The sequence below is a fragment of the Lepidochelys olivacea genome (assembly GCF_965140295.1).
Source record: "Lepidochelys olivacea isolate rLepOli2 genome assembly, chromosome: 14".
Classification (NCBI taxonomy): domain Eukaryota; kingdom Metazoa; phylum Chordata; order Testudines; family Cheloniidae; genus Lepidochelys; species Lepidochelys olivacea.
Window position 1 is genome coordinate 21722046 of NC_140424.1, and position 25000 is coordinate 21747045.

At 43.7% G+C, this 25000-nt stretch overlaps 1 protein-coding gene across 1 annotated transcript in view; it reads right to left on the bottom strand.

Moving 5' to 3' along the window:
• Window positions 1–809: 809 nt before the first annotated feature.
• The window catches only part of LOC311531119 (uncharacterized protein), a 94464-nt gene continuing 70273 nt past the window's right edge, over window positions 810–25000 (bottom strand). Inside the window, exons 3-5 of the mRNA XM_084648235.1 lie at window positions 20984–21076; window positions 6376–6440; window positions 810–853 (exon numbers count right to left, since the gene is read on the bottom strand). Coding sequence (XP_084504361.1) covers window positions 827–853; window positions 6376–6440; window positions 20984–21076 — 185 coding nt within the window. The 3' untranslated portion in view covers window positions 810–826. The remainder of the gene's footprint in view (window positions 854–6375; window positions 6441–20983; window positions 21077–25000) is intronic.

The window sequence follows — 25000 nt, forward strand, 5'->3', positions numbered from 1 at the left end:
ACCTGAAGGCTATTTAATGCCCTGGATGGGATCTTTCTGCCTACCGCTCAGGTCTTTATGTACTGCATAGAGCTGTGGTACATCAATGGATTGCACTGAAATGAACTGGTGGGACACCGTCTCCTTCCTAGTGGACAGACACCCACATCATAAAAACCACCATCACAGTTGGGACAAATTGGCTCTGTCACTGGAAGTCTCGACAGCAAGGATTGTACGGATCATGGAGACTGAGTTATCTGCTCACCCCAGGGCAGAACTGGGGCACTTTGGCAGGGAATTGCTTGTATGGGTGTGGTCTGTTCTGTGGGTAAATGAAGGTGTTCAGTGTCCAGGACAGTCAATACAGCACTGTTGACATGTCCCACATTGATTTCCTGCTATAGAAAAGAGCTGTGTGTCTGCTTGGAGGAAAAGGAGGAAAGAAAACAAAATCCTGGGTCCCTTCCCACACAGGCAAGGGGGTAAGCAGGTACAAGCGGGGGGAGCCCATTACTTCCCTGCACACTGACTATGTGGTTGGGAGAGCAGTCCCCACTGAGTCACTATGGGAATCAATGGGAGCTGGCAGTTCTACTTCATTATTGCCATGATGATGATGTATTTGTATTATAATAAAAAGGACAGGTCGACCTCAAAAGATTATAAACTTGTGTTATAACACAAGACCCAAGAAGTGGATGAAAAACTGTGTGCGTGTATGGCTGCATGGAGACTGAGAACAGGGTAACAGTACAGCTGGTCAAAAGTTTGTCATCAAAACTTTAATTTTGACAAAACTAGCTTTCAAAATACAATACACATTTTCCCAAACAAAACTCCATTCTCATCCAAAACGTTCAGCTATCAAAACCTGGGGAAAGAAATCAAGTTGGGATTTTTTGATAAAGAGTTTAATGAAAAACTTTTCAATTTTGTCAAAACTTTTTTTGGGGGGCGGGAAGAGGGGAGAGTGGAAATTATTTCCTGACCCGCTCTAGGAACAGTGATACAATCATGCTTTTGCACAGCTGTGAACACAAACAAGCTGTGCACCCAATCCAGCTTGCCACATGGCCCAAATGCCCCAGACAATTTTTGACTACAGCAGCCAACGTCTCCAAATGCCCAGAGCCTTGTTCAGCAAGACCTACCAGCAGAGCTGGTTGAGAATTTTCAGCCAAAATGACAGAAAAGTTTAAAAAAAAAATTTTTTCAGGTCAAACAAAATGTTTTGTTCCACCCAAAACTAAATGTTTCATTTTCATTGACCTTTTTTCCTTGGAATTTTTAAAAATAAAACTAAAGATAATCTCAAAATGAAAATTCATTTAAAATCAAACAGTTGATTAATTTAAAGTCTGTTGAAATGAAATGTAGGGACTTTCAGAATTTGTGTAGGTTTTTTGTTGACCCAAATAATTCACAAAAAGAACAGGAGTACTTGTGGCACCTTAGAGACTAACCAATTTATTTGAGCATAAGCTTTCGTGAGCTACAGCTCACTTCATCGGATGCATACTGTGGAAACTGCAGAAGACATTATATACACAGAGACCATGAAACAATACCTCCTCCCACCCCACTCTCCTGCTGGTAATAGTTATCTAAAGTGATCACTCTCCTTACAATGTGTATGATAATCAAGGTGGGCCATTTCCAGCACAAATCCAGGTTTTCTCACCCCCCCCTTTCCAAAAACCACACACACAAACTCACTCTCCTGCTGGTAATAGCTCATCCAAACTGACCACTCTGCTTACAATGTGTATGATAATCAAGGTGGGCCATTTCCAGCATAAATCCAAGTTTAATCAGAACGTCTGGGGTGGGGGTAGGAAAAAACAAGGGGAAATAGTCTACCTTGCATAATGACTTAGCCACTCCCAGTCTCTATTTAAGCCTAAATTCATAGTATCCAATTTGCAAATGAATTCCAATTCAGCAGTTTCTCGCTGGAGTCTGGATTTGAAGTTTTTTTGTTGTAAGATAGCGACCTTCATGTCTGTAATTGCGTGACCAGAGAGATTGAAGTGTTCTCCGACTGGTTTATGAATGTTATAATTCTTGACATCTGATTTGTGTCCATTTATTCTTTTACGTAGAGACTGTCCAGTTTGACCAATGTACATGGCAGAGAGGCATTGCTGGCACGTGATGGCATATATCATATTGGTGGATGTGCAGGTGAACGAGCCTCTGATAGTGTGGCTGATGTTATTAGGCCCTGTGATGGTGTCCCCTGAATAGATATGTGGGCACAGTTGGCAACGGGCTTTGTTGCAAGGATAGGTTCCTGGGTTAGTGGTTCTGTTGTGTGGTATGTGGTTGTTGGTGAGTATTTGCTTCAGGTTGGGGGGCTGTCTGTAGGCAAGGACTGGCCTGTCTCCCAAGATTTGTGAGAGTGTTGGGTCATCCTTCAGGATAGGTTGTAGATCCTTAATAATGCGTTGGAGGGGTTCTAGTTGGGGCTGAAGGTGACGGCTAGTGGCGTTCTGTTATTTTCTTTGTTAGGCCTGTCCTGTAGTAGGTGACTTCTTTGTGTGGAATGTTGGTGTAGAGGGCTCTCTACACAAAGCCCTCTACATCTAGAGGACACAAAGATGGACTACAAGCCGTCAAGAACACTATCTCCGATAATGTCATGGCTAACCTGGTGGCTGAACTTTGTGACTTTGTCCTTACCCATAACTATTTTACATTTGGGGACAATGTATACCTTCAGATCAGCAGCACTGCTTTGGGTACCCACATGGCCCCACAGTATGCCAACATTTTTATGGCTGATTTAGAACAACGCTTCCTCAGCTCTCGTCCCCTAACGCCCCTACTCTACTTGCGCTATATTGATGACATCTTCATCATCTGGACCCATGAAAAAGAAGCCCTTGAGGAATTCCACCATGATTTCAACAATTTCCATCCCACCATCAACCTCAGCCTGGTCCAGTCCACACAAGAGATCCACTTCCTGGACACTACAGTGCTAATAAACAATGGTCACATAACCACCACCCTATACCGGAAACCTACTGACCGCTATTCCTACCTACATGCCTCCAGCTTTCACCCTGACCACTCCACACGATCCATCGTCTACAAAGAGCCAAGCTCTGCGATACAACCGCATTTGCTCCAACCCCTCAGACAGAGACAAACACCTACAAGATCTCTATCAAGCATTCTTACAACTACAATACCCACCTGCGGAAGTGAAGAAACAGATTGATAGAGCCAGAAGAGTTCCCAGAAGTCACCTACTACAGGACAGGCCTAACAAAGAAAATAACAGAACGCCACTAGCCGTCACCTTCAGCCCCCAACTAAAACCCCTCCAACGCCTTATTAAGGATCTACAACCTATCCTTAAGGATCTACAACCTATCCTGAAGGATGACCCAACGCTCTCACAAATCTTGGGAGACAGGCCAGTCCTTGCCTACAGACAGCCCCCAACCTGAAGCAAATACTCACCAACAACCACATACCACACAACAGAACCACTAACCCAGGAACCTATCCTTGCAACAAAGCCCGTTGCCAACTGTGCCCACATATCTATTCAGGGGACACCATCAAAGGGCCTAATAACATCAGCCACACTATCAGAGGCTCGTTCACCTGCACATCCACCAATGTGATATATGCCATCACGTGCCAGCAATGCCCCTCTGCCATGCACATTGGTCAAACTGGACAGTCTCTACGTAAAAGAATAAATGGACACAAATCAGATGTCAAGAATTATAACATTCATAAACCAGTCGGAGAACACTTCAATCTCTCTGGTCACGCAATTACAGACATGAAGGTCGCTATCTTACAACAAAAAAACTTCAAATCCAGACTCCAGCGAGAAACTGCTGAATTGGAATTCATTTGCAAATTGGATACTATGAATTTAGGCTTAAATAGAGACTGGGAGTGGCTAAGTCATTATGCAAGGTAGACTATTTCCCCTTGTTTTTTGCTACCTCCCCGCCCCCAGACGTTCTGGTTAAACTTGGATTTATGCTGGAAATGGCCCACCTTGATTATCATACACATTGTAAGCAGAGTGGACAGTTTGGATGAGCTATTACCAGCAGGAGAGGGAGTTTGTGTGTGTATGGGGGTGGGGAAGTGAGAAAACCTGGATTTGTCCTGGAAATGGCCCACCTTGATTATCATACACATTGTAAAGAGAGTGGTCACTTTGGATGGGCTATTACCAGCAGGAGAGTGAGTTGGGGGGGGGGGGGGCGGAGGGTGAGAAAACCTGGATTTATGCTGGAAATGGCCCAACTTGATTATCATACACATTGTAAGGAGAGTGATCACTTTAGATAAGCTATTACCAGCAGGAGAGTGGGGTGGGAGGAGGTATTGTTTCATGGTCTCTGTGTATATAATGTCTTCTGCAGTTTCCACAGTATGCATCCGATGAAGTGAGCTGTAGCTCACGAAAGCTCATGCTCATATAAATTGGTTAGTCTCTAAGGTGCCACAAGTACTCCTTTTCTTTTTGCGAATACAGACTAACACGGCTGTTACTCTGAAACAAATAATTCACAGAAATCGACATATTTTAAAAAATGCTTCTGTCAAACTGAATCTACATATTTGCTGAAAAATAATTCCCACTGAAAAAATTTGCCCAGCTCTCATTACTACCCTAATTTTAATGTAGGAATATTTCCCCAACAAAAATAGCTACTTTTGCACATTGCTCAGGAATGGAGCCACCACTCTGTTTAGCAGAGAGCTCTTTGCATAGTGAAAAATAACCATATGGGCCATGTAATTTAAATAAGTAACTGCCTCACAATCCTTCACCCCATTAATAAACCATCTCAGTGACATGCTTCTGATTGGCAATGAGGTCAGCCCAACCTTTCATTCAAATTACTTTCTGGAATTCGGCCACACAGCCTGTTTTATTTTATATCTCTCACCACAGAGATGCTGTCATCGCAATGCCATCTTAGGAATACATCAGAAAATACCAGTTGCCATATGCCATGTAATATTTCAGAGCAGATGAAGGAATCCAACTTGGCACAGCATTTCCTCGGCTGATCAAACCATCCCCATCTGTCTGCCCCTTGTGATGATAATGACGAAGCCAGTGGAAAAATCTACTGTGTGCTCTTTCTCTGTTTCCATTTTTAAGACTATTGGATTGCACTGTAGGCAAACGGTATAAACATCCCGTCCAATCAGAAAACTGCCGCCTCATTTTCAGACACGCTTTACCCACATCTGAAGTCAGTGTCTTTGCACTCAGCCCTTATTTTTCAAGGCATCTCCCTCAAGATAAAATTACCCTCTAAGTTAATGAATAAGATACCTCTTGGGGAAGGGAGGGAATTTAGGACACTAACAGCCAAAAGTGGGCAGCAAGAGAACTCCTGGGGGCCTGCTCACATTAGCAGACAGTGCACTAGGATGGAGATAGAGGGAAGGAAGGCTCAGAGGGAGCCCCACGGTGTAGGCTACTTCAGCCAAGTAGTTGCAGCCTACCCTACAGCCCAAATATCTCCCTGCCACCGGGGTTGAGAAAGATCACCACTGCTCCATAAAGGAGGGGAAACTAATTTAAGTCTGAATCTTCAGTTTGGAATGAAAGATATTGTAGGGTGTGCAGATAAGGGAGGCTGAGAGTGCTTAAGAAGGGTTGAAAGCAAAAGTAATAAACCTCACAGGCATCCTAGCAATAAATATTTGGACACTCTCAAGGTAAGTCAGTCTTAATTGAGCTTATGTTTAGTTTTCTACAAGGAAAAGTAATAAGGTTTCTGATAAACAGAAACCACTCTATCTGGAGAGTTTAGCACTTTATGTTAACACCAGCTACTGAGCTTTCCCAGGCTTTGCACAGATGCATGCAGGATACAAGGAGTGCTTTGAGAAGTTCACCATTTCTTCCCCTCCCCCGCCCCCTGCTCCAGCCACCTTTGGGGGAAATTGCCATTGTTTTCCATTTTGCAATTTCACCCCAAGAAAATGTACTTTTTCCCCCACAGCAAAAACATGTAAAAACGCAACTTTTTCACCTTCTCAACTGGAAGCCCCTTTTTGCTCTAAAATGGGCCCTTTGCACTTGAAAAGTGTCCCATTTTTGCCCCAGAGAAGCACCAAGTTCTCTGTAAAAATATTACCTACCCAGTTAACCTTTTGCAAAAATTGACCCAGTTGAGGAGTCTTTACAAGATGAGGGGGAAATGTAGTTTTTGCTTTTTATCATCAATATTTCATATGCCCCTACATAGACATGCACAGACAGACAGACAGGATTTCCTTTTCAAGCAACTTTGCCATGTCTGAGGCTGTAACCTTTCACTGACCTCTCACTCCAAATATTAGCATGATGTTAACATTGGAAAAGCAGATCAAAGCTGAAATGACACCAGTTACCTGTTCCGGTTTGTGTTCCTTTATGACTCTTGGGACCATACACCTGATCAACTCCACCATCTCCCCTGGGGATACATGAAGCAATAATGTTTCATTATTTCCTGCCATGAAACAAACTTAGTTCTTAAAAATAAACCAAATAAATTGCTGTCTCTTTAAGCTCCCATTATGAACTGGGGAAATGAGAAGACATAAAGCAGTGGAAATGATGATAACATAATCACAGGTCTCTTTAAAAGGTTGAATTTCCTCTTAAGTAACTACTTTGCATATCTGCCAAGCAATAAAGTTCACAACATTTTTTAATACACAGCCAGTGAATCAGGAAAGCAAATACTGTAAACCACTTTGAATTAGAATTCGGCATTAAACAAAATGCCATTGAGAAATTCATTGTAAATTGTAGGGGTAGGGTTTTGCTATCAGTCACCCTGGCAGAAATCTGGAGCAGTTTTACTGAAATCAAAGGATTTAATGAGGATTTGCAGTGGGAGAACTGTGAGGAAACTCAAAGGAGGCAGAGACTTTCAAGTAGGTAAACTAACTTGGTCAGATTCTTGTCTCAATTACACTTGATATAAGTCTAGAGAAATTCCATAGCATTCAGTGGAATTAGTCCAGATTTATGGCGGTGTGATGAGATCAGAATCAGATTCACTGAGTATAAAGGGTGATGAGCTCTCAATTATCCCAGTATAGCTCCTCATCAAGCCCAGCTCAACAATGCTAAAACGTTGCTACCATCTGATAACAGGTCGATGGGAGCTGTTGGAGTTGCTCAGCTCTTTTGAGCCTTAAGGAGGGGCCTAACTTTTGGCTCCTATTTTTGAAATCCTTCACCTATGTGACTTCCCCATTGTCACTCAGGGAGTCTGATCACAGAGTATGGAATTGAAACTGGGCTTTCAGCCTCCTAGCCCACTGCTTTAACTAAAAGATCATCCTTCTTCCCAGACCTCGAAAGTCAGGCCACTTAGCTAAGGGCCTAAATAAGGAACTGGGCACCTTGATCTGAGCACCCATTTTTGAAGATTTTGGCCATAGACACAAACCCACAGAGATAAATAGAGTTGCAAAAAGCTCATTTCACTGTGCAGTAAATTTTAGCTCGCTTGTGGCTAGTTTCTCAACCCATTTGCTTTAATCTAAACCACAGGAATTTTCATCTCCCTTTTATGAGCTCTTTTCATAGCGATGCATTGGGGTTGGATGGCAGGTCCATATGTTATCATTATAATGAGTACAATCAGAGTCTAGGGATTATTAATCACCTGGTCATATGACCCATTTAAACAAATTCTTATTAACCACAAGACATATGTTTTGTTCCTGAACTCCAGAGATAAAGCCCAAAAGCAGATGGGAGGATTGCACTTGCAAATCAAATTTCGATTGGGCTTTTAAAAATAAATTAAATCTGGCAGGCAGCACATCCTTTAAGCAAGCTTTTCAATAACTTTTGGAACATACCGGCCACTTGCCACAGGTGTTGCTGCTGGGTGTGTCTTCCTGCTGCTTCTACACATTTTGTTGTTTAAAAATAACATGGCCAGATCCTCAGCAGGTGTAAACTGGCATAGCTCCAGAGAAGTCAATGGAGCTATGCTGATTTCACCAGCCAAGGATTTGGCCCATACTCTGCCCTTAGCCCCAGATCCTCCTGTGGGAGTTCAGTGCCTAAACACCTTTGAGGATCTGGGGCTAAATCCTTTTCATCTGAGGATTTCAAAGAGTTCTATTGGGACTGATGGCTATGGACCCAGTTCTGATACATTACTAGCTCTGAGTAGTACCTTACTCCACAAATAGTGCTAATAGATCTATGTGAGGAAACTCACTGTGACAGGTACTACACAAAGGCCCACACTGTGAACTCCTTCCTCCCACTGTTGAGCAGTCACTCTGTGACTAAACCCCTTCAATGGGACTATTCTACTTTTGGGCATAACCCACTAGCCAACAGGAATAAGGGATTCACAGGCTGGCCCAAAGTGAGTAAGTAGATCAGTATCTGGCTGCATCTGGATGTCTGAGTTACTTCTTACATGTTCTTATCCATGTGAAATAGGAGCTTGGACTGGTATCATTCTTTTCTAGTCACATTGGTTAATGCATCACTGGAAGGTACTCAGAGTTTGGGAGCAATGTAAGGACCCAGTTAGAATATTTACAAGGAATTAACTACAGGGTCACTCTGGAAGAAACTGCAGGGGTGTGCATAGGTGGATACAGTGGCAGGATCTAGTCTGGAACACCCATACTAGGTGAAATGCATCCCTGCTTGGGGGACCTGTTCAAGGCCCCCATGTACCACATAAGCTCCATTTTGAGAGCTTAAGCGATGCATAGGCTTCTGCACAGGGGTGGATTTCAACTATTATGGATCTTATCCCAAGATCATGGAAGTCAGTGGAATAACTCCCATCAGTTTCAATGGTCTTTGGCTCAAACCCTAAGGGAATCTAACAGGGGCATGAACTCATTCAAAGTGATTTGTTTAAAAATCCAAGGCAATAGTCCCAGATTTATTTATTATTTTTATAGAGTATTTCCCCAGATCTGTTCAGCACATCTTAGAATGAGACATTTATTTTCCACAGACTGGGGGAGAAGAAACGTTTTTTTAAGAGCAGAAATATACCAGGGCAACTTGGAGGCCAGAAAGACTCTCCTTCACTGCTGGGGAAATTTAAAGGCAAGAAATGTAGAAGAAAAAGCCATGGCAGCTGTTACTGGTGTAATAGATGCAACTTTTATATCTTTACTTCATCTATGATCTTTGCTCATTATTGCTGTTCCCATTACCTAGGTAATGGCTTTAAAAGGAGAACATGCATTATTTTAGCATTGTGGGGAGCTATTAAAATCATATATTACATTTTATTTGGGCAGGTTTAAATGTAATTGATTTGATCCCTATTTTACCATAGTAGCTTCTACACATTCAGAGTTAGCCTGGAGTAATGACCAGTTTCATCACAGGTAGGTACTTGAATTGATTTGCTCCATACACCTGAATGTGTTGAAGGTACATGTGTAAGTGTTCTAAGAGTGTTAAAGTACAACAGGAGATGATGTTTATGGCAATGGAGATTTTTACTTTTCTCTCCTCCCTCAAACTGTGGCTAGCAGGAGGTATTTCTTTTGTAGCTCCAGGTAGCACACACATTAAAATCTGACTGATGACGTCTGACTTACCCTGAATTTATAAGGAGAATCATTTTTAATATTTCGGCAAGGAAGGGTCTTTTCAATGTGACAGCAGCTCAGTGGATTATTCTGAAGAGAGGGCCTGACTGTCATTTATACTAAGGCCTCTTTGCTCCATTCTGGCAGTGTAAAGGGGGCTTTATAGTTGGAGTATATTATAGTCACACCCACTTTAAGACCCCCTTTACACTGCCAGAATGGCGTAAAGGGGCCTTAAGGTAAGCGAGCAACCCAGGCCTTGAGCAACCAATAGGCTGGTCAAAAATTTTCCATGACAATTGCTTTTTGAGAGAAAATTGGGGTTTTGGCAAGAAAAATCTTTCAGTGGAAAATGTATTTCTCTGGAAAACCGAACACATGAAAACTGGAATATTTTGATTCAGAATAGCGCTGCGGTGCCTATGGGGAGTTGTGGTTTGGGGCTTCACACTTCTATTCTCCTCCATAGGCCAGACTTTCTGGCCAGACTACTTCTCCTATGATGGACCACAGCTAGTGGCTCCCATGATGCACCCTTTCCCATCACCAGGAGACAGTTTTGGTCATGATATTTTGGTTTTTGATATTTTGCCAGACAAATTTAACATTTTCCACAAGTGTTTTTGACCAAAAATTTTTTTTTCCTCAAAACATTCAGTGGAAGAAAGCTCCTGTTTTCCAACCAGCTGTACTCAGTGGCAAGGCAGCTACCTACAGAAATCCCATCATTCCACGACTGAAGCTAGTAATAATACTTAGTTCATATATAGCACTATTTAGCAGTAGGTCTCAAAGCTTTATGCTGGACGGTAGTATCATTATCCCCATTTTACAGATGGGGAAACTGAGGCACAGGGCAGCTAAGTGACTTGCCCAAGGTGTCTCAGATCTGGTCAAATTCCTCCCTGCTGTATACTCACCAGGGGAGCCAAACACTGAATCCCATGTGCCTTTAATTTTTCAGGGGCTGCACAGAGATTAGGCACCACCAACACGGTATGAAACTGGCAGTGGTCACCCAAGTTTGGGGTTTTTTTGTAACAACCTTGGAGTTCCCAGTTCCTTCAGCCCTCTCAGGGAGGTGCCCATTGGCACTGGGCAACAATTTCAGGGAGCTCAAGTATGGTGGCCACCAGAACTCAACACACACAGAACCAGGTGGTTGAAGAAAAGGGCATGGATATCCAGCACTAGAAGCCATTGCATCCTGGGGCCAATGAGCGAGGCTCCTGGATGGGCGATGGAGCTAATGTCTGACTAGGACTGCTCCACCCAGAGCAGGAGGGGAGGGGGAAATGAAAAAGAAGCCTAGAGCCAGTGTGACCCTGAGCTGGGGAGAGAGAGGGCCTAGTCAGACACCCCTGACCTGGAAAAAAGGCCTGTTCCCTCACTGGAGCAGAGCGAAGGCACGGTACCAGATGCTACTCAGAGAACCCAGGGCCCTAACCCCAGTGAGAGAGGGAGCTTGGGGGAAGGGTTGTGAATGTTTTTATTTTTTAAGTTTTATTAATCATTTTCTAAATTACAAAACCAAAAGTGTCGAAAGGAGGACACCTAAGTGTCCTCCTCAATATACAAGAAGGACAGAGGACAAATACGCCAAAAGAAGGACACATGGCCACCCTACATATCCCTGGTTTTGGTCTAGGATGACCAGGTGTCCAGTCTTCGACTGGAACACCCACTCTAAAAGGCACCCTGGCAGCTCCAGTTAGTATCCCTGACTGGGCCATTAAAAGTCTGGTCAGTGGTGCTGCAAAGGCAAGCTAGTCCCTACATGTCCTAGCTCTGACCCGGAAATGGCCAGCAGGTCCAGCTCCTACCAGTAGATCCATGGGGCTCCACGGGCTGCCCCCCGCCCCGAGCACTGGTTCCACACTCCCATTGGCCGGGAACCTGGGGGAGAAAGCAGCACGCAGACCCACCTGCTACGCCCCCACCTAGGAGCTGGACCTGCTTGCCACTTCCGGGGCGCAGCACAGAGTCAGGCAGGAAGCCTGGACAGGAAGCCTGCCTTAGCACCGCTGCACCACTGACTAGGAGCTGCCCGAGGTAAACTTGCAACCCAACCCTGAGCCAACCCTCTGCCTAGAGTCCTGAGCCCCCCCAAACCCAGAGCCCCCTCCTGCAACCCAAACCCCTCATCCCCAGCCCCATCCCACAGCCCCCACCCCCAGCTGGAGCTCTCACCCCCTCCCATATCCCCAACCCCCTGCCCAGAGCCCCCTCCCACATCCTGAATCCCTCTGCCCCACCCTGGAGCTCCCTCCTGCACACCAAACCACACATTCCCAGCCCCACCCTGGAGCCCACACACCCAATTAGAGCCCTCACCCGCCTCACACCCCAACCCCCTGCCCCAGCCCAGTGAAAGTTGGGGCAGGTGGGGGGGAGAAGAGTGAGCTACCGGGGAGGAGGAATGTAGTGAGCCAGGGGGGCAGGGCCTCTGGGAAGGGGCCAGACAGGGTGCATGGCCTCTGGGATGGGGCAGGGCTAGGGCACTCGGTTTTGTGCAATTAGAAAATTGGCAACCCTATTTTGGGCCTCTAGGCAGGCATTCCCAGTGCAGACTTTAGCTCGGACACCTCTCTTGGCAGCCCCAATCCAATTGCATAGGCCCAGAAACTGGTGCTGTTTCCTCCAAGCCTCCTCAGGAGGTCTTGCTTGCTCCCCAGAGTCAAAGATGTGAGCCTTCTGGTGTACAGATTACCTCTTCAGGGTACACAGCAGTAAATGCCAACAGACACTCAGAAGCAGACTTTGCACAGGCTTCTAAAACACCATTGCACTTTACTTCAGAGATAAACCACAGGAGAGCCAGTTAGCAAACACCACACGCCCTAAACACAGTGCCCCTCACCCTTCTCTTGGGAGTCCAGCTGTGTGGCACTAGAACCAAGTTCCTGCGGCAGCTCAAGCTGGTGAAAATAGCCAAAGATCCCTAGCACCGCAGTTCCTGCCCTTTTATAACCTGGCAGGCTCCTTCTGTCATGTGACCTCCTGATCAGCCACCTCAGGTGATCACTGACCCCTAGCTGGTGATTTTGTTGCCAGGCAACCTCTCCCCTGACCAACTAGTTCTCCTCGACAGGAGTTAGCCTTTCTCAAAGCGTTTCTTTTTGAATAGAGGACCATCAAGATGTATGGTTTCAGAGTAGCAGCCATGTTAGTCTGTATTCGCAAAAAGAAAAGGAGTACTTGTGGCACCTTAGAGACTAACCAATTTATTTGAGCATAAGTTTTCAATTATCCTCCATTGTTAGCCCTACCCCTTGGAATTTTAGTGCAACCTGGAGGTAAAAAGACAACAGAGAAGGCAAACAAACCCAACGTGCAAAATGGAGTTTGCAGCTTGATAAAGACACATACAGGTTCATAATCTCACACAGAATTCATAAAGTGTACATAGACAGATTCTCCAAATAGTTATCCCGGCAGGGGTTGCAGGCAGGGTCAGATCAGATGGTCCCTTCTAGCCTTAAACTCTATGTCTTACCCAGCAAACTAGTGGCAAAGCAAGACTAGACCCCAGGTCTCTCGAGTCCCAGCCTCCTACTGTATCCATTAGGCTACATCTCCTTCTTAACAAGCACACCAGAGAGGCCAAGAGCTGAATATGTTGTTTTGAGTGAATTCTGCACAGTCCTAGATAGGATCCTTTCAGGTAAGCACTCAGCTACACTGGTAGTATTGTGCTGGAGGGAGAAGCTTGTGTTGCTGTTATCTCTCTTGTACCTTTCTTGTAGATAAATACAGGATTTGGTTTGCCAACACAAAGTTCTCTCCAAAAATAAAAAATGGGTAGAATATATAGTGCTTGGGTTAAAAGCTGCACAGCCCAGGTTTGCATCCCCTGCATTGTATTTAGGCTTGGCAGAATTAAATTTTTATTATTTTTATAATTGTGACAGATAATATCAATCTTAAGAACATAAGAATGGCCATACTGGGTCAGACCAATGGTCCATCTTGCCCAGGATCCTGTCTTCCAACAGTGGGCAGTGCCAGATGCTTCAGAGGGAATGAACAGAACAGGGCAATTTATTGCGTGGTCCATCCCCTGTTGTTCAGTCCCAGCTTCCAGCAATCAGAGATTCAGAGCAGAGCCATCCCTAGGGTACAGCAAATTGGGGCAACTGCCCTGGGCCCTGCGGGGTATGAGGAGGAGGCGGGCGGGGCAGGCAAGAAGGAGCCCCCGTACCAACCTCCCCCTTCCCCCAGCACCTCCTGCCCGCCAGCAGGCCCCACCGATCAGTGCCTCCCTCTCCCTCCCAGCGCCTATGACCCATCAGCTGTTTCACTACCTCTGGAGGCGCTGGGGGGGAGGGGAGAGGAGTGAGGGCGCAGCACGGTTAGGGTACGGGGCAGAACTGGGTGCGGAAGAGGCAGGGCGGTAAAAGGCGGGGAACACTGGGGAAGGGGTGGAGTGGGGGCGGAGCTGGGGGGAGCACCCCATGGCAGATAGAAACCCGGCGCCTATATCCTGGGCCCCGCACCTCCCTAGGGACAGCCCTGGTTCAGAGACACCCATAGTATTGGGTTGTGTCCCTGATCATAGAACCATCGGGTTATAAGGGACCACAAGGGTCATCTAGTCTAACCCCCTGCCAAGATGCAGGATTTGTTGTGTCTAAACCATACAAGACAGACGGCTATGCAGCCTCCTTTTGAAAACCTCCAGGGAAGGAGCTTCCACAACCTCCCTTGGCAGTCTGTTCTGTTGTTCTACTCTTCTTACAGTTAGGAAGTTTTTCCTAAAATTTAAGCCACCCCATCTGCTATTCTGTAATTTGAACCCATTGCCTCTTGTCCTGCCCTCTGTGGCAAGAGAGAAAAATTTTTCTCTACCTTTTTATGGCAGCCTTTCAAGTATTAAAAGACTGCTATCATGTCCTCCCTTAATTTCCTCTTTTCCAAACTAAACATACCCAGTTCCTTCAACCTTTGCTCATATAGCTTGCATTCCACCTCTTTGGCCATCTTTTTCACTCATCTCTGGATCCTTTCCAGGTTCTCTACATCCTTCCTACATATTGGTGACCAAGTTGGACACAGTACTCCAGCTGAGGCCTAACCAGTGCCGAGTAGAGCAATATTATCACCTCTGCCTCTGTTAATGCAACCTAAAATCACATTTGCTTTTTTTGCTACAACACAGCATTGTTGACTCATGTTGAGGTTGTGATCCATCACAACTCCCAGATCCTTCTCAGCAGTACTGCTGCCAAGCCAGTTATCCCCTATTCTGCATTTGTATATTTGTTTTTTCTTCCCTAAGTGTGGCACCTTACATTTGTCTTTGTTTAATTTCATTTCATTGCCTATAGCCCAGTTCTCCAATTTATCAAGATCCCTTTGAATTTTAGCTCTGTCCTCCAAAGTGTTGGCAATCCCCTACACACACATACACACCCCTCCCACCACGGCTTTGTGTCATCTGCAGATTTGATCAGTCTGCTCTCTATTCCTACATCCAGGTCATTAATAAAGACGTTAAACAACACTGGACCCAGAACAGATCCCTGTGTAACCCCACATGAGACCTTCCTCTAATCTGACATCATTCCATTAATAGTTATTCTTTGTTTGCAGTTATTTAACCAATTATGTATCTTGGCTAATAGCCATCGATGGACCTATCCTCTATGAACTTAGCTAATTCTATTTTGAACCCAGTTATACTTTTGTCCTTCACAGCATCCACTGGCAATGCGTTCCATAGGTTGACTCTGCAGTGTGTGAAAAAGTACTTCCTTATGTTAGTTTTAATCTTCCTACCTATTCATTTCATTAGGTGACCCCTGGTTCTTGTGTTATGTGAAAAGGTAATTAACACTTCCTTATTCACTTTCTCCACACCATTCATGATTGTATAGACCTCTATCACATCTCCCATTAGCTGTCTCTTTCCTAAGATCAACACTCCCAGTTTTTTTAATCTCTCCTTCAACAGAAGTTGTTCCATACCCCTCATCATTTTTGTTGCCCTTCTCTATATCTTTTCCAATTCTGATATAAGTTTTTTGAGAAGGGGTGACTGGAACTGCATGCAGTATTCAAGGGGTACCATGGAATTATACACCATCATTTTGTATGTATAGTTGGGATTATGTTTTCCAATGTTTATTAGTTTGCATTTATCTACATTGTATTGCATCTGCCATTTTGTTGCCCAGTCATCCAGTTTTGTGAGATCCCTTTCTAACTCTTTGCAGTAGGCTTTGGACTTAATTATCATGAGTAATTTTGTATCATCTGCAAACTTTGCCACCTCACTGTTCACGCCCTCCTCCAGATCATTTATAAATATATGTGTCCCAGTACACATCCTTGGCAGACCTCACTATTTAACTCTCTCCACTATGAAAACTGACAATTTATTCCTGCCCTTTGTTTCCTATCTTTGAAGCAGTTACTGATCCATGACAGGATCTTCCCTCTCATCCCATGACTGCTTATTTTGCATAAAAGCCTTTGGTAAAGGACATTGTCAAAGGCTTTCTATATTAACTGGATCCCCCTTGTCCACATGCTTGTTGGCACCCTCAAGGAATTCTAATAGATTGGTGAGGCATGATTTCCCTTTACAAAAGTCATGTTGACTCTTCCCCGACATATCATGTTCATCTCTCTGTCTGATAATTCTGTTCTTTACGATAGCTTCAAACAATTTGCCTGGTACTGATGTTAGGCTTACCAGCCTGTAATTGCAAGGATTGCTTCGAGACTTTTTTTAAAAATTGGCATTACATTAGCTATCCTGCAGTCGTCTGATGCAGAAGCTGATTTAAGCGATAGGTTATATACCACAGTTAGTAGTTCTGCAATTTCATATTTGTGTTCCTTCAGAGCTCTTGAGGGAATGTCATCTGGCCTGGTGACTTATTACTGTTTAATTTATTAATTTTGTTCCAAAACCTCTTCTACTGAGACCTCAATATAGGACTGATTTGTCACCTAAAAAGAATAGCTCAGGTGTGAGAATCTTCCTCACATCCTCTGCAGTGAATACCGATGCAAAAAATCCATTTAGCTTCTCCGCAAGGGCGTTGTCTACCTGGAGTGTTCCTTTAGCACCTTGATCATCCAGTAGCCAAACGGATTATTTGGCTGGCATCCTGCTTCTGATGTACTTAACACATTTTTGCTGGGTTTTTTTTTAGTTTTGTTTATTTTTAAGATTTTTTTAAAAAAAATCTATTTAAGTTTTCCACAGTTGCTCAAAAGTATGGGGGAGGTGGTCAGACAATAATTATTTAAGGTCAACAAAATGTTGAAATACAAAATGTTAAAGCTTTATAACCATTAAAACACAAATTGTCAATACCACATGTAAATATCCTTAAATTAAACTCAAACAAGTTCTCAAGTGGCATTTTCCTTACTTTGCCTATCTGTGAATTTTGATTGGAAATTTTTTTTGTCGGTGCATGGAGGGTGAAATCTACATGTACCAATAAAAATATAAACCTTCCAAACCTAATTAAATTTTAGGCCTTCTTCTGTGTACGCAGTTTGGCATGAACATTCCAAAGTGCACTGAGCTTTACTTTAACAGCATCCTTCCAAATGTTCTGCCAACCTGCTGCCTTGGGAGAGGTTGAACATGCTGCTGATAGTTGGACAGCATGCAAGCTAGCACAAAAATATATCAAAAAGCCACAGCATGCTGGCAGCGATCTAGCCAGATGACAGAGTAATGCTGAATAATTTCTTCTTGTCCTAAAAAGATGCCCTAGGAGCAAGAAAAGCACAGCTGCAGAGCAATAAAAAGAAAGCAAATGGCCCCAAATTGATATTGGCATTTTGAGTACAAGATCTAATTCATTATTGAAGTATCTATTTTAATATCATGGCAGGAATGCAATAATCACTCCTCCATATTTCATGCCTATTTAACATCAGCCTCAGTGTAATGCCTTATGGTGAGTCTCATGTTGGTTTTTACTTTTCATTTTCAATAATGAAGCCTTTCCGATCAGTGTTCCAAATCAAGACCCAAAATAAAGCCAGTCCAAGCAGGAAAGAGACCATATAAATTAGTGTCAGAAGGAGCCCAAGATCAAGAACAGATGAATGTTGGTTTGTTCTTTATTAAACACAAAGAAGGGCACATTACAGCCCTCAATTACTCTGGTGTAATTCCAAACTAACTCTCCACTCACTTGTACACTGGTGTAATTGACCACAGAATTTGGCACTGAAGCTGTTAATGAGCCTGATTCTCCACTATCGGGTACAGGAATTGGGTGGTATGCCTTTAAATAGTTTGTGAGCCCTGTAGTGGCCCTCACTGTCTTGTGTTTCAAAAGCCACCAGAACCCTACAATAGCAGTACTGTGCACAGGTAGCTACACCACAATTTTTGCTGTCATATGTTTTAAGGTTTCGATACCGCCCGGAAAGACATCTGCTGCCTTGTCCAAAAGTTCACATAATTTTTGTTTAGATTGGAAATAATTGGACTTGTCATAGACTTCTCTTAAGCCAAAACCAGATCTGTTCTGACTTTGTGCAGCACAGCTGAATTCATGGTAGAATCTAGCCCCAGGTGTTTCAATACAGGGTGGGGATTTTGCGAAGTAGATCAATGTTAACCAGAGGATCAGGCAAGATCGTCAAGCAGTTTTTCACTCAATCAGAATTTGAATACAAGTTTCCAGAGGCAAATGACTAGCTGATTAGTTCACTGCACCTCATTTTGCCCCTGGTAACGTGATTAAGCCAAATCCTGAAGACCATGCTCAATTCAGGAGTTTAGCATGAGTGGGAAGTTCAGGACTTGGCCCATTATGAATAAAACAAACACATCAATGTCCCTTGCATCATTAAAAACTTTTGTATTTGCCATGTTGGTCAGATCTAGTACAGTATAGAAAGTTGCTAGCAATAGTGGACAGTGTGGCTTTTCTCTTGTGTTTCAGAAAACATCAAAACCTGCTATTGCAAAAAAAGAAAAAATCTTTGTGGTGGGGTTAAAAATGAGAGAAGTAGACTTCTGATTCAAAGTGTTAGTGCAGGAATGTGAAGTGGATTGAATGTCTTTATACCTTGAATTTATGAACTGCTATTCCTCTTTCCTGCTGAAAGAGTCAACACAGAGGAATTAGGTCATCAGGAAGCAGCTGGGCAGCTACACAACAGAGTTCAGGAGAGAACAAACCTTCCAGCCATCATCACTTCACTGCTACCTGGAGAAACAGGCTTGGATGGCCAGTGGAGGAATGTGCAATAATGGCCTTAAGTCAATGAAAACTGACTTCCCAAGGAAATTGCCAGCGCTTAAAATAATATTAGTGGCAAAAGGTATTGCAACAATGCAGCAGGAAATCAAGTAAAATGGAAAGAAGTCCAAACTGTCAGCATAATCCTGTTCTCACTGAAGTCACTGGGGCCCAGATCTTCAAAGGTATTTAGGTGCCCAATTCCCACTGAAATCGATGGAGTTTAAGTGCCTAAATACCTTTGAGGATCTGGGCCTGGGAGTTTTGCCATTGATTTCATTGAGAGTAATATTGGGTTCTAAAGACCTGAACCTTCAAAGTTCTGAACTCCTTCTGGGTGAAATTCATCCTGTGCAGAGGGCCTACGAGTCACTTAAGACCTCACAAGATGGCTAATAAAGTACATAGGCCTTGTCCTGCCCCCCTGCATATAGTGACTTCTATTCCCTCTGCCAGTGCTGAGGTCCAATAACTTCCTTCAGCAGAAGATGAGGCTGTTCGGTCTCTCTTAGGATTAGACCTTATGCTAGTTAGTAGCCCAAGGCCTTTCCTGGAGTATAGAACTGAAGATTTAAAAGGTTTCAGAGTAACAGCCGTGGTAGTCTGTATTCGCAAAAAGAAAAGGAGTACTTGTGGCACCTTAGAGACTAACCAATTTATTTGAGCATAAGCTTTCGTGAGCTACAGCTCACTTCATCGGATGCATACTGTGGAAAGTGTAGAAGATCTTTTTATATACACACAAAGCATGAAAAAATACCTCCTCCCACCCCACTCTCCTGCTGCTAATAGCTTATCTAAAGTGATCACTCTCCTTACAATGTGTATGATAATCAAGTTGGGCCATTTAAAAGATTTAAAAGGGAGACAGAGAACTCTAGGGCAGTAAATAAACTGCACGGGGAATCTCTATATGCTTTGATCAGTCTAATGACTCCAACATCTCTAACTCCTCTGTGTGCACTGAGAATATTAAATGTATAGTATCTTTCTGGATTGGGATGACCTTGTCACACATGTGTGGGCTATATAATGGCATCCTTATTATCTGCAGACACATTCCAGATCCTCTGTAAACTTATGACATATTTGATTTATAGTCCACAGCTAGAGCTCTGCAATGAAACCCAAGGCCAAGTTAGACTTGCCCAGCTTCAGTTTAGTTTCCAAGCCAAAACCCAGATCAGGCTCTGCAAGTGTTGGAATGAAACTGGGCCAAGTTCCAAGGGACCCCAAGGCAATTTACAATACAAATCTCAGGGTTTCATACCCAAGTGAAACAAAACTTGAAGGTTCAGGTTGAATTTCCATTGGCCAAAATCCCTGTAAATGGGGTGCTTCAAATGCAACATCTGCGCCTATTAGAGCTGGACATAATTTTATGACCAAAACAATATTTTGGGTAAAAATATGCAGATTCAGCAACACCGAAACATTTCCCAAATTTGTATTGATGTCGCCAAATTGTTTTGGTTGCAAAACAAAATTCTGAAAAGAATCAGAAGAGTTTGTTTCAAAGTGTTTTAATGTTTCTATTTGAAATGACTTTCCATTTCAAAATTTCCTTTAATTTTATTTTTGTTAATTAAAAAAAACAATAAAAATGCTCAAAATTGAAACAAAATGTGTCAGTTTGGATAGAAGAAAACATTTAATTCAACCCAGTCAAAACGATGTCATTTTAAAATGATGTTTCGATTCACTGAAGATATTGGAAAAAATTGGTTTTGGTTTGAACAGAAATGATTTTTTGGTTGAATTGCCAAAAAAACAAAAAATATCCATTATTCACACAACTCTAGTTTCTATGGCCCCATGGCTGCAGTAGCAGCCACATCTGCAGCTCTGAACCCTGGCTCCATGTCAGGAGCAAGGATTTCCTTTCCCCAGCCCAGTGTAGGTTCACTGCAATGCAAAGGGTTGTTTGCAAGGCTTAGAATTTGACTCTGAATAGCCCAATTGTCAGCAGAAATGCACAGTTAGTGTCTTGAGCAATGATGTGGTTGCTTTGTGGTTTCATTTGTTTCCCCATGCCACTGTCTCACACAGATCCCCTACCCCCAGAGTGCCTTCAGGTTGTGCACTCATGTGGCATACATTTCTGACATATGTCTTACACTGCCATACTTAAAACGCATCAGAACAAAAGAAAAGGAAGCGGGCTGCTACCCTTTTGTCAACTGGAATATTTCTACCTGTGATCACAGCATGGCTTCCAGTCCTTGTGAAGGCCCAAGGGGAATTGTTGCAAGACACATAATCAGTTTTGCCACCATACTCATTGTTTCCTGAAAGAAAATACACAAGAAAGATTGAATCACACCCTCTGTTGTCCATCAGGTCAAATATTATTTCTTTTATGTACACAGAGTCCTCTATGTTTCATAAACAGAAAAGAAACCCCAACAAAGAATCCTCCTTAGCTGTAGCAGGGAATGTTCATATAAGGTATAGATCAAGTACTTGCCAAGGTATTTTATTGCTTCTATAAGTGTTTTAGTCTCATGTCCATTTCCCAGTGGATCTAAGATTTCATTGAAAAACAAAAAGGGATATGTGATGAGTTGTAACTGTCATTACAACTAAATATAGGCATTAAGTCTGAAAAGTCAGATCCAGATCCAGGTCTCAAGCTCTCCGAAGTTTAGAGACTCAGCACTGGAGTTCTGGTTTAATCCATTATAAAGACAGGGGACCTTTTGCACAATCTGGATCAAAATCAGGGCTCACATTCTGAACCCCTCCAAAGATAGGGAATGTTCAAATCCAGGATTACGGAACGTTTCTAATACTTTGAGCCAAACATTTGTTTTGGAGATCTCCATTTCAGGATAATGCTTGAGGCATTCACCCTGCAATCTCCCCTCACTGAATCTTCCATTAGAGTGCATGTCCGCATGTCAAATCACACCCACAGGGCTGAACCGGTGGTAGGGGCAGATATTTACTTGTTCATCTAGGGCAGGTTTCAGAGTAACAGCCGTGTTAGTCTGTATTCGCAAAAAGAAAAGGAGTACTTGTGGCACCTTAGAGACTAACCAATTTATTTGAGCATCTAGGGCAGTGGATTCCCTCAAGTCTGTTTTATGTACCCAGAGGGAAGAACTCTACCATGTTGGAACTCTCCACTAGGGGTGAGCAAACCAGCATGTATGAATGCAATAAGAGGCAACCCAGACCTTTGCCTGAAAATTTCCCCCAAACTTTTGTTGAGGTTATAAAAAGTTTATATATCTTTCCTCCCCTTCATTATTTTTCATTTTCAAGTTGCCTCTGAAATATCTGGTTCCCGCAGCAGTAAAGTTATTTTCCTGGGTGATATCTTCGCTCTGCTGAAGTCCATGGCAAAGCTTCCACTCAACTTCAAGAGGCCCAGGATTTCGCCCTACTGTTTCCAAGGAGAACCAGAAATCTTACAAGCAAAACAATTCACATAAGATTCCCTGCCTCATTTGATAGGCCCAAGAGGGTGGAATCGTTTAGATACTTTCCAGAGCCTTATCTGGACTTCTGAGTGCTTATTTGAACAAATCCTCTGAACCTGTAAATGTTCACAGGCCATGACTCACCATTATTATTATTTATTTGTATTCCTGTAGCACCTGGTCATAGAGCAGGAATCCATTGGGCTAGATGCTGTACAAACACAGAACAACAAGATGGTCCTTGCCCCAATGAGCTTAACACCGTCCAGACACACTCCAAGGTGAAATAAAAGACACGGTATTGAAGGAAGTAAAGAGAGGCAGATCAGGAGAAGACTGAGTGTAGTGTGTCAGTTTAATATCTCACACACTGTCTCTTGGAGGGCTGTATCCTACCCTGATAACAGGATTAATAAATTCACAAGATGAAATCCTGGTGCCACTGAAGTCAATGAGAGCTTTGCCATTGACTTCAATGGGGCTGGAATTTCATCCATGCATTTTAAGGCCCAAAGGGGTCATTACAATCATCTAGTCTGCCCTCCTGCATAATACAGGCCACAGACCTTCACCCAGCAATTCCTGCAGTGGAGGCAATTATTCTTCCCAACTTCATAACCAAGCCCTACCAAGCCTCAGAAGGGACTGCCAAGACAGGATGTGTTAGGAAGGATGAATCAGAGGTGAAAGTAAGCCGGTAAGTACCGGTAAGAGCCGGTGTGCCATACCGGGACTGGCTTTGCCAGAAGGCAATTTAAAGCTCTGGGGTAGCAGCGAGGCTGCGGCGGGGATTTACAGGGTCCCGGAGCTCCAGCCACTGCTACCGCACTGCTAGATCCCCGACAGAGCCCGGCCGCCGCTACCCCAGGGCTCGGGCAGCAGGGCTCAGGTGGGGATTTAAAGGGCTCGGGCCTCTGGCAGCTGCTACCAAAGCAGAGCCCCAGGCCCTTTAAAGCTCTCCAGAGCCCAGAGCCCAGGGGTAGCGGTGGCAGCCAGGAGCCCCCAGGGCTCCTCAGTGATTTAAAGGGCCTGGGGCTCCGCTGCGGTAGCGACAGCTGGAGCCCTGGCCCTTTAAATCAAGATTTAAAGGGCCCGGGGATTTAAGGCCTTGCCTCTTCCGGTTGAGGCCACGCCCCCTGCTCAGGACTCCGGCATACTGGTAGTCCTCTAACTTACTTTCACCCCTGGGATGAATCAGTGTAATGTGAAGTCTTCCCTCCCCTATTTTTACTATAATCCTAAGAAGTGGCTAGATCAGTCCACCATAGTCAGAGTGTGAGTCCACCTAGGTGTTTTTGGTCAATATACAAAATATATAAAGAAACATGCTTTTGCGGGAGTGAGATTTCACACACCAAGCCTTGGCTCAGAGCTGTGCACTTTCACAGCTGAGTTACCAGTGCTCAGAAATGAAAGGCTTTTGTAGGAAAGGGCTGATGGATCCCTAGCAGCACTGAGTTTAGAGCCACTGGAACGAATGATAGAAAGACGAGAACTTTGCAATTAATCTCCAGGTCTGTTTTTAAAGCTTCTCTCATTTGTACCAATTAGTTACATTGTTGCATTTGAGAGAGTTAGAGATTTTTCTTCTTCTTCTTTTTATCTTTTTCTGTCTGTATCTTCTTTTAAGTTTTCAGCCAGTGTGATCTTTATTGCCCTATTTCTTGTTAGATTGCAATAATTTGTCATTGATGTGTAGACAGTTTCTTAACTACTCCTGTGTTGGAAATAAAAGAACTAATACTGCTTGGAAGGTTGTCTCCTGGGTCCTGCAAAGTGGAGTATTATTGAATGGTTAGGCATTAAGGATGCGAAGAAACCCACATAAAAGCAACACATAAAACATGAGCTACCTTCCCATTTAAATGCAAAGACAGTGCAGTGCAATCATTCAAACCCAAGGCCTTGTTAGGATTAAAGTCTGGCTCAAAAGCAAAATGGGGGTGGTTGTCACTGAGTTTATTTTTTGTAGCCTTCATTTTTTGGGATAATAAAAATACCACCTTCAAACTGATGGGCCTGGTTTTATTTTAAAGAAAAGGGGCCTTTTGACCCATTTTCTTGCATTTTCTTTACCTCTACTAGAATTATTTATTCGAAGATTCATAGATGTAAAGCCAGAAGGGACACATCATGATCATCTGGTCTGACCTCCTGCATAAGCCAGGCCAGAGAATTTCACCAAGTGATTACTGCAAGAAACTCATAACTTCTCTTACTAAAACAAGTATCATTACAGAGCTAGGGTCAGCTCCTGCCCCTTACTGAAGTCAAATTCCCATTAGCTTCAATGAGGATCAGAACTGAGATCCTAATTTGCTGCAACTATTTCACCCTTCAATGACTTCATCCATCAGTGACTGTAGCACCCAAAGGCCCCAACTGTGATTGGTACTCTATTGCGCTAGGCTCTATACAAATTTAGAAACAAGACAATCCTTGTCCTAACTCTAATGTTAAAACCTCTGACCTGGAGATGATTAATATCTCGTCCACTAGACAGCTAACAGTTTCATCTCATAAGTGGCCATGAACATGCCAATGCTTTACTCTTGACACTGGTTGTATTAGTTCCACACTTCGAACAGCTATACATGGTCTACAGAAAAAGACTGGGGTGATGGCTGAATGGGAGTGAGGGTGCAGGGCCACATGGGAACAGGAGGGAGGGGGTGCAGGGTCACATGGGGATGTGGGGAGGGGGTGGTTGAGTGGGGGTGCAAGGACACATGAGGATGGGGGGCTACAGGGACACATGGGGACCGGGGAAGATGTGCCTGCTTGAAT